Source organism: Hyla sarda, chromosome 6 (assembly GCF_029499605.1).
Source record: "Hyla sarda isolate aHylSar1 chromosome 6, aHylSar1.hap1, whole genome shotgun sequence".
In the NCBI taxonomy this organism is placed as follows: domain Eukaryota; kingdom Metazoa; phylum Chordata; class Amphibia; order Anura; family Hylidae; genus Hyla; species Hyla sarda.
Window position 1 is genome coordinate 224,074,826 of NC_079194.1, and position 10,145 is coordinate 224,084,970.

At 44.5% G+C, this 10,145-nt stretch overlaps 1 protein-coding gene across 4 annotated transcripts in view; it reads right to left on the bottom strand.

The window, feature by feature from the left end:
* KIAA1549L (KIAA1549 like) overlaps window positions 1-9,866 on the bottom strand; it is a 179,412-nt gene extending 169,546 nt beyond the window's left edge. For 2 of the 4 annotated variants that reach the window (XM_056526603.1, XM_056526601.1), the window contains exon 1: window positions 9,406-9,866. In XM_056526603.1, coding sequence (XP_056382578.1) covers window positions 9,406-9,577 — 172 coding nt within the window. In that variant the 5' untranslated portion in view covers window positions 9,578-9,866. The remainder of the gene's footprint in view (window positions 1-9,405) is intronic. The other 2 variants (XM_056526602.1, XM_056526600.1) reach the window with 2 other exon arrangements.
* Window positions 9,867-10,145: the final 279 nt, after the last annotated feature.

A 10,145-nucleotide genomic window follows, 5' to 3' on the forward strand; every position in this document is an offset into this window, starting at 1 on the left:
CTTCTATTTAAAAAAATCTTAATCCTTCCTGTCCTTATCAGCTGCTGAATGCTCCAAAGGAAGTTCTTTTCTTTTTGAATTTCCTTTCTTTCTGACCACAGTGCTCTCTGCTGACACCTCTGTTCATGTCAGGAACTGTCCAGAGCAGGATAGGTTTGCTATGGGGATTTGCTCATACTCTGGACAGTTCCTGATATGGACAAAGGTGTCAGCAGAGAGCAAGCACTGTGGTCAGACAGAAAAGAAATTCAAAAAGAAAAAAGAACTTCCTGTGGAGCATACAGCAGCTAATAAGTACTGGAAGGATCAAGATTTTTAAATAGAAATAATTTACAAATCTGTTTCTGGCACCAGTTGATTTAAAAAAAAATAATAATTCTAGCGGAGTACCCCTTTAATGACTACTGCAGTCCCAGAATTATTTGAGGCACAGTCCAAACTGCTAGAATAAATGTATCCAGCACCTGGGGATCGGTTCCATGTGTCACAGCTTAATTCTAATGAGGTCGGGTGGTGCTATTGGTGCACGGACGAATAGAAAACATGAAAATTACAGCGGTAAAAAGAGAAATGGATCCCGCACTCACCGCGTCCACCGCTGCAGAAACGGAGGCTTCATGGAGAGGTAAGACGATTGACGGGGGCTCAGAGACCCCCTTCAAACGTCTTACCCCTCCGTTTATGCAGCGGTGGATGCGGTGAGTGCGGGATCCATTTCTCTTTTTACAGCCAGAATTATTTAACCCTTTATGATAGGCATCTTTAGTACTTAGCAAAGCATTATTTTGCTGTTAATGTGATGCCTAGCTAGATGCCAGCTTCTGGGAGCATTCTATAGGTATCTTCACCCATTCCTCAAGATCAACTGCATCCAGGTATCCAAAAATGCTATGTTTTGGGTGCGGTAACTGTCTTTACTAAATTCCATTAAATGTTTATACATGGGTTTTATGTCAGATGACTATGACGGCCTCACCAGAATTTTTTGAGACTTCTAAAACCAAGATTTGGTGGACTTTTAGGTATGTTTGGAATCATTGTCCTGTTGAAAAAAGGCTAATATAGGAAATTGATAAAGTCAAAATAATATGGAAACTGGATCTATGTAGGACAAACGCAACAGACTTTTTGCACCGTCAAGTTCAGCTGATCTCTGACGAACCTGTTTTCGGAGTAATCTTAGGTCATTTGTGTGCGCATCAACAATAGGATTCCACTTTGTGTTGTCTGGGAAGGTGTCCTGTAAATGGCAATCACAGAATCTACTGTATTCTGTTACTATGGTTACAGACTTTCAACAATCTGATTAACTTCTCTGCTGAGGAGCACATGGTAGATGGACTCTGCTGAAATATTCTCCTCTCGCCTGGTGAACACAGGGGCCTGACCCCTGGAACAGGCCGCTATATCATTGTCAGTGCAGTGATGTAATGCTCGGAGCACTGCGAGCACAAAACCTCTAGAACAGTGGTTTTCAACCTGCGGACCTCCAGATGTTGCAAAACTACAACTCCCAGCATGCCCGGACAGCCAACGGCTGTCCGGGCATGCTGGGAGTTGTAGTTTTGCAACATCTGGAGGTCCGCAGGTTGAAGACCACTGCTCTAGAAGAACGCAGCACGATGATGAGCGTGCCATTGAGATCATTTATACTAACAACAAAGAGCCGTTCCCAATTAAAGGGAAATATCAATACGTTTTTATGATTGTACTAGAGCCTTTATAAGTTATGTTTTGTAATTGTCTCCTCATGTAGAACGAAGAGACATTTTGGGCTCCATAAAGGGGTACTCTGCTGCTAGACATCTTATCCCCTATCCAAAAGATAGGGGATAAGATGCCTGATCGCGGGGGCCCCGCTATTGGAACCCCCGCAATCTCCCACAGCACCCAGCGTTCTAAAGCGTTCCTGCAGCAGTGGTTGTGACATCATGACCACACCCCTCTTGATGTCACGCCACGCCCCCTCCATTCCTGTCTATGGGAGGACACGCCCCCTCCCATAGACAAGAATGGAGGGGGTGTGGCGTGGCCGGGACGTTACGACCACTGCTGCAGGAACGCTTTTAAACAGATTTGTAAATTACTTCTATTTAAAAAATCTTAATCATTCCAGAACTTATCAGCTGCTGTATACTACAGAGGAAGTTCTTTCCTATTTGAATTTCTTTTCTGTCTGACCACAGTGCTCTCTGCTGACACCTGTGTCCATGTCAGGAACTGTTCAGAGCAGGAGCAAATGCCCATAGCAAACCTCTCTTGCTCTGTAACATACAGCAGCTGATAAGTACTGGAAGGATTAAGATTTTTAAATAGAAATAATTTACAAATCTCTTTCACTTTCTGGCATGTTGTTTTTAAAAGAACAGTTTTTCATCCGAGTACCCCTTTAAAACACCAGTCAGTGGTTTTATTGTTATGGGTGATCAGTATATATCGTATATGATATATGTGTTTACAGTCTCCATGATCCATCTATATACAGTATCTAGTGATATTAAGCAAAAGCCGCCAAGCAACAAAGAGCTCTGCAGACAGCTCCCTAATAGTGGTGGGAATAAAAAATATTCAGCCTGCAGAGCTGTATGATAAATGTCTCAAAGATGAGACAACTCGAGTCAGATGTAATTTAGCAATGTAGCGTTCAGACATTGCTCCAAAATTTTATAGCCCTACTCTTAGCAAAGGCAGCTTATAATAGAGACTAAACTCATTAGTCAGCACTTTCTACAGCAAGACAACTGTGGGTCAAACTCAGCATATATATATATATATATATATATATATATATATATGAATAAACAGTGAAAGGAATGGATGTAATACTTCCCCAAGGTACCTGTATGTGGGTAACAGACGCACATATCTCATCAAGAGAAGCTGGGTATGAGGTATTGGAAATCTAGAAATAGTTAAATCCCTGGCAGGATTTAACTTGCTAGGGACTTTTGTTAAGTCCTGTTATCAGGCATGGATTTTTATGGGCAGCTTTGGTAGTAGGGCCTTTGATCCCCTTCCTGGGCCATTCAAGATTTTCAGACTAGCCCAGATCAGCACAGGTGCCGCAGACGGCTTGTCGCTGAGCTTAAAAACTAGGTAGTTCTCAATCTGCTTTGAGAGGTTGGGGGGATGTTTGCCTCGTGTAAGTAACCCATTGTTTATCACTGTTTTGTTGGGTGTTAGTAAAACCCCTATATAGTTAGGGAAGATTTCTGTGTCGTTAATGCCGGCCATTTTTGTCCAAAAAGGTCAGTTCATTGAAACTCTTTTTTTCTACATATTTGGGCCATTCATGGCATATTTGGGCTGGTTTTCAAATTGCATATTAGCATTTGCAAAATAAATGTTCAAAACAGATTCCAAATGGCAATAAAAGCATATAAAAGTTTGAGGACACAACATAGCCTAAGCCATCAATATCGTAGATGATCTAACTTCACAGATACGTTTTATAAAATCCCAGCACGTGTCTGAAACCCACTTGTGATGTCACCGCAGCTTACCTGTCTAAAATGAGGTTGCAACTACCTACCAAGTTAAAGGTTTTGACATCACAGCAGTTTTTCCAGACTTTGGGGGGGGGGGGGGGGATTTACTAAGATCAGCATTTCACACGTCTGTCTAAAGCAGTGGTTCTTAACCTGGGTTCGATCCCCAGGGGTTCGGTGAGTCAATCTCGGGGGTTCGGCAGGGAAGGCCCGCTGGGTGTTTTTGCCTTGGCACATCCCTGTGTTCCGAAAGATGTTTTCGGAACACAGGGACGCCTCTGTTAAGAACACTGCGGCCCCGCGTTTACTTTAAAAACAAGGGAACCGCCGGGAACTAACGCACACAGGGACGTCACTCACGTTCCATGCATGCGCCCATGGCAACGGAGCGCGGAGGAGCAGAGAAGAAGCAAGAAGAACGCGCGCTGGCAGTTGGTAAGTGTTTACCAGCGGCGCATCAGCTTCGGTGTTCCGACCAGTGATCCTCCGGTCCTGCTATGGCCTGACCCGAGGAGCGGTGGTCGGAACACTGAAGTGGGGCAGTACACAGGCATACAGCCTCCAGCCATACTGTATCGCTGGAGGCTGTATGCCTGTGGGGGAACATACTGCACCTAATGTGGGGGGAACTATACTGCCAACGTAATGTGGCGGACTATACTGCCAGCGTAATGTGGGGGAACATACTGCCAGCCTAATGTGGGGGACTATATTGCACCTAATGTGGGGGAACATACTGCAGGACTAATGTGGGGGACTATTTTGCACCTAATGTGGGGGAACTATACTGCCAACCTAATGTGGGGGACTATACTGCACCTAATGTGGGGGAACTATACTGTCAGCCTAATGTGGGGGACTATATTGCCCCTAATGTGGGGGAACATACTCCCAGCTTAATGTGGGGGACTATATTTCTCCTAATGTGGGGGAACATACTGCCAGCCTAATGTGGCAGACTATATTGCACCTAATGTGGGGGAACATACCACCAGCCTAATGTGGCAGACTATATTGCACTTAATGTGGGGGACTATATTGCACCTAATGTGGGGGAACATACTGCCAACCTAATGGTGCGGACTATATTGCACCTAATGTGGGGGAACATACTGCCAGCTTAATGTGGGGGGACTATATTGCTCTTAATGTTGGGGAACATACTGCTAGCCTAATGTGGGGGAACTCTGTCTGCCTAATGTGGGGGAACACTGTCTGCCTAATGTGGGGGAACACTGTCTGCCTAATGTGGGGGGAACACTGCCTGTCTAATGTGGAGGAACACTGCCTGCCTAATGTGGGGGAACACTGCCTGCCTAATTTGGGGGGGGACACTGCCTGCCTAATTTGGGGGAACACTGCCTGCCTAATGTGGGGGAACACTGCCTGCCTAATGTGGGGGAACACTGCCATTGTTGCAAAAATGACATGAGAGTGGCACTTGCCAAGGTAAAGCTGCGCATTTCTGAACTGGTCTCTGAAAGACAACACCAGAAGTCACACTGATTTGCAGTAAATATTCATTATGTTTTTGTGTGAAAATCATGTTTTCATGGTTTTGTTCTTTGTTCTTAATGGTTTTGTTCATTTTGTGCACCTATGTATAAATATATACAGTTGTCCCTCAACATACGATGGTAATCCGTTCCAAATGAACCATTGTTTGTTGAAACCATTGTATGTTGAGGGATCGTGCAATGTAAAGTATAGGAAGCTGTACTTACCTGTCCCCGCCACTCCGGAACCGTCACCGCTGCCCTGGATGCCGCCCTCCGTCGCTGCCGCCGCGTCCCCGTGGTGTCCCCGCCGCTCCGGACCGTCTCTGCTGCCCAGGATCCTCGCTCTCCGCTCTCCATCGCCATCATCACGTCACTCCGCATGCATGCTGCTCCTATTGGATGATGGGACGGTGTGCGCGCGACGTGATGATGACAAAGGAGAGCGCCGGCAATGGAGGGGATCGTGAAGAGGACGCTCCGGAGCCCGAGGACAGGTAGGAGACCATCACCGGAGCACCGTAAAGGCTATCTGGTGGCAGCTGAAGCAGTCTGCGCTGCCGGATAGCCGTTTATGTGATGGGCCGACATACAAAAGCATCGTATGTTGATGCTGCCTTCAACATGCGATGGCCTCTGAGAGGTCATCGCATGTTGAAATGATCGTATGTCGGGGCCATCGTAGGTCGGGAAGTGACTGTACTTAAATATATATCTCCTATGTTTTGAATAAAAAAAATCACATTTTATTTTTCCAATTAAGAAGGGTTTGGTGAATGCGCATATGAAACTGGTGGGGTTCAGTACCTCCAACAAGGTTAAGAACCACTGGTCTAAAGTAAATCTTTACTAGTGCAGGAGTTCACTGGATTTATCAGGAGGAACCTGCCTCTTAATCAATCCAGGTGCATGGGAGGGTCTGGGCTGGCATAGATTTTCACTACAGTTTTTGCTGCTAAGCCCCTCCACAGCAAGCCCCAGCTACTTGAGGAACGCAGTGCAAACCTCAAAAATAGCTAAACTTTTGTGCAAATTTGGCGCTTGCATCCCCTTAAATTGCCCCCCTAAAAGTTTTGAAATGACACTTTTAAAGGGAAGAAGCCCCAAACTGCTGGTCTCCCAGTAAGACCAGTATAAGGTTTTTTTTTTTTTATGACAATGAGTACTAGCCATAAACCATCTCATTTATGGCTCTTAAAAAAATAAAAAACAGGAAAAAGTATAGCTCCTAACAAGTTTTATTGGAAAGAAAAAAAAGTCAGCAGCCGGCCCCTAATCCATAGACATAATCATAGAATTATATGGAACCTTCATAGAACTAATCTTTTGCATGTATAAAAATATTCCCGAATAGTCTGATAATTCGCAAAATTCATCACTTGTTTAGAGCACAGAACTCCGAAATAATCCAGCAACCTCCATGTTACCTCCTAATTAAGGGTTTAACAGCCAGATCCCAAATCAATGGGTTTGGGATAATATTTCAACCCTTTTTCCAAAATCCTGAGTATTTCGTTGGGTCAGCAGTTACAACCTCCTTCACACCCATGTTATACTGGATATAGTAAACTGAGATACAGAGTTGTTTGACTGGGTTAAAGGAGTACTCTGCTCGAAACATCTTATCCCTTATCCAAAGGATAAGGGATAGGATGTTAGATTGCGGGGGTCCCACCGCTGGGGACCCCCGCAGCGGCACCCCTGTCATTTGGTGCACAGAGCGAACTCTGCTCCGTGCCCGATGACTGGTGTTGCCAGTTGCCACGCACCTTCCATTCATGTCTACGGGAGGAGGCTTCTGCATTCGTGACGTCACGCCATGCCCCCTTCATTCATGTCTATGGGAGGGGGCATGACGGCTAGTACATGGCCATCACACCCCTCCTATGGACATGAATGGAGAGGGCATGGCGTGACATCGCGAATGCGGAAGCTACAAGCTTCCGTGTTACGAACGTCGCCGCTGCCGGCCCGGAGATATCCCCTAATGTAGGACCTAATCTGCTGTGGATTCAATGTTGCAGATTGCAAATTGGATGCTGTGGATTTTAACTATTTATTTATACTGATCAAATACGCAGCAAGAAATCTTCCGTAGATTAAGTATGTGTGAACATACCCTCAATAAAAACCATTCAGGTCCTCCAAAAACTTAAACCTAAACCATTCAGGTCCTCCAAAAACTTAAACCTGCAGCACAACTTTATGGTTCCCTGATTCTTATAGGGGTACTCGGCCCCTAGACATCTTATCCACTATCCAAAGGATAGGAGCTAAAATGTCTGATTGTGAGGGGTCCGGCCACTGTGGTTAAGATGTATAGGGGTGGAGTACCCCTAGAAGTTGTTTTTTTTTCTCTTTAACCCCCTCCCTGTCCCTGCTCCTTATTATTACCATAAGTTGTGACACCCAATATGTTAATAAATGAATAAATTGACAGAGCAGTCCCCCAGTGTCTTACAGCATGAACTTCTGCCTTCTTAACACCAGACACTCTCTGCGCTGACTTATTCCCACCCCTTTGACACTGGTGGAGACTGTCCAGTTGTCAATTTATTAATATACGAAATATCTGGTGCCAAAACTAACAGCGCTGGCTGTATCAAATACTAGGGGGGGGGGGGATGTGCTAGAGCGAAAAGACACTGCTCAGGAATCGGGGAGGCACAAGTATTTTTGGCAAGCTGTCAGTATTAGTTTTAGAAGGACATGACAGATCCTCTCTAAGGAGCTGAAATTGGTTTTACCTGGTTACTGGCTTCTTGGGACTGAAACTAACTTTTGCCCAAACCTGTATTTACTTCTCTCACACGTCCCTTTTAAGGTTTTTCATTGAAATGTTCTTTGCAATGATCAGAACATTTCACTCAAGGGGACACCACTCCGATATATGTGGGTTACAAACAAATATCCCAATATTGATAAATCATTGTATCTCTCATCATTTATTACACAAATCACAGAATAAACCTTGGGTTTAACATTTCCAAGTGCCAGGACATCATAGCATCCCATACAGTAGTAGGTAACGTGATCCTATCAGCAGCCTGTCTACAAGGATACAGGAATACATGGCTGGTGTACAGGAGATGGATACACAGAGCAACAATGGTACAAATCACAACTCAGCAATGTTTACAAATACATAACACACATGTGCATCCATCTATTTATCTATTACTCATATCTAACACTCTCATATCTATCTGCTAATGCTACATCCAATATTCTATGTATCATATCTATCTATTTATCTCATATCTATCTATATATCTATCTATTTCATATCTATCTATCTATCTCATATCTATCTATCTATCTCATATCTATCTCATATCTATCTATTTATCTCATATCTATCTATATATCTATCTATTTCATATCTATCTATCTCATATCTATCTATCTATCTATCTCATATCTATCTATCTATCTATTTCATATCTATCTATCTATCTCATATCTATCTATCTATTTATCTCATATCTATCTAATATCTATCTCATATCTATCTATCTATCTATCTATCTATCTCAATCTCATATCTATCTATCCATCTATCTCATATCTATCTATATATCTATCTCATATCTATCTATCTATCTATCTCAATCTCATATCTATCTATCTCATATCTATCTATCCATCTATCTCATATCTATCTATATATCTAATATCTATCTATCTCATATCCAAATATCATACAAGGAACCTCAAGTGCCTGACTGGAGACTGAATGACCCCAATAGGTGGCTGCATTCTATAAGTGGCTGCATTCTATAGGCGGCTGCATTCTATAGGCGGCTGCATTCTATAGGCGGCTGCATTCTATAGGTAAATGCATTCTATAGGCGGCTGCATTCTATAGGCGGCTGCATTCTATAGGTAAATGCATTCTATAGGCGGCTGCATTCTATAGGCGGCTGCATTCTATAGGTGGCTGCATTCTGTAGGTGGCTGCATTCTATAGGTGGCTGCATTCTGTAGGTGGCTGCATTCTATAGGTGAGTGCATTCTATAGGTGGCTGCATTCTATAGGTGACTGCATTCTATAGGTGAATGCATTCTATAGGCGACTGCATTTTATAGGTGGCTGCATTCTATAGGTGGCTGCATTCTATAGGCGACTGCATTCTATAGGTGACTGCATTCTATAGGTGACTGCATTCTATAGGTGACTGCATTCTATAGGTGGCTGCTGCCATGCACCTGCACACAATCTCAGTGTCACAGTCAGTTAACCCACTGATGGCATCTCTAGTGCATATCTACAAATACCGAGCATGACCATATCCCCCTGGGTATCCCCTGTCACTTCCTATAGGCTCTGTATAATGGAGCCCAGGTGGATGGTGCAGTGTGGCATTGCTAGCAGTTTTTGCACTGGCAGCAGACTGCACCCCTGTGTCCTCTCCTCTTACCTTGCACTGGGTGCTGCAGAGCTGAAATCAAGGCCACCAGCCCCAGCAGCAATGCTGAGCATCTGGTCCATGCTGTTCCTTGAGGTGGGCTTCTGCATACAGTCCATTTCTGTGCCACCATGTGAAAGAAGCCTTGACCTGCTCCACCAAGCCTCTTCTCAGCAGGAGACATTAGTAGGGGTTAAGCAGGTACCAGAAATGCCTGAGAAGCAATCCCCCCTTGGATCATGAGATGTCATTGGTGCATCTATCTGGAAGAGAGATCCCTTGGGTGCTGTGGTGCAGGGCTAGGTGCTCATCATGGGACTCCAGGTGCTGGATGTGGTGGCAGGGTGACCCAGGTGGACCCGCTGTGCCCAGCAGGAGGTGTGGTCATTCAGTGTTTCTGTTGATCTGGGGATGCAACTGTTACTGCAGCTTGGAAACGTCTTTTCATTGAGAAAGAGATCACGTAGCAACCAGCTAAAAAAACGCATTCAAAGCAGCCAGGACCGGCAGAGCCGTGGCGACCTCTGGTGGTGGAACAGGGGAATGTGAGGAGCAGGACTTCAGAGAGTAAAAGGAGCAGCACAGATACCGGACCGTGTCCGTGACATGTACAGTGATCCCTCAACTTACAATGGCCTCAACATACAATAGTTTCAACATACAATGGTCTGTTTTGGACCATTGTATCTTGAAACCAGACTCAACATACAATGCTATGGAACCTGCGAAACCTGTCAATGGCTGGAAGAACC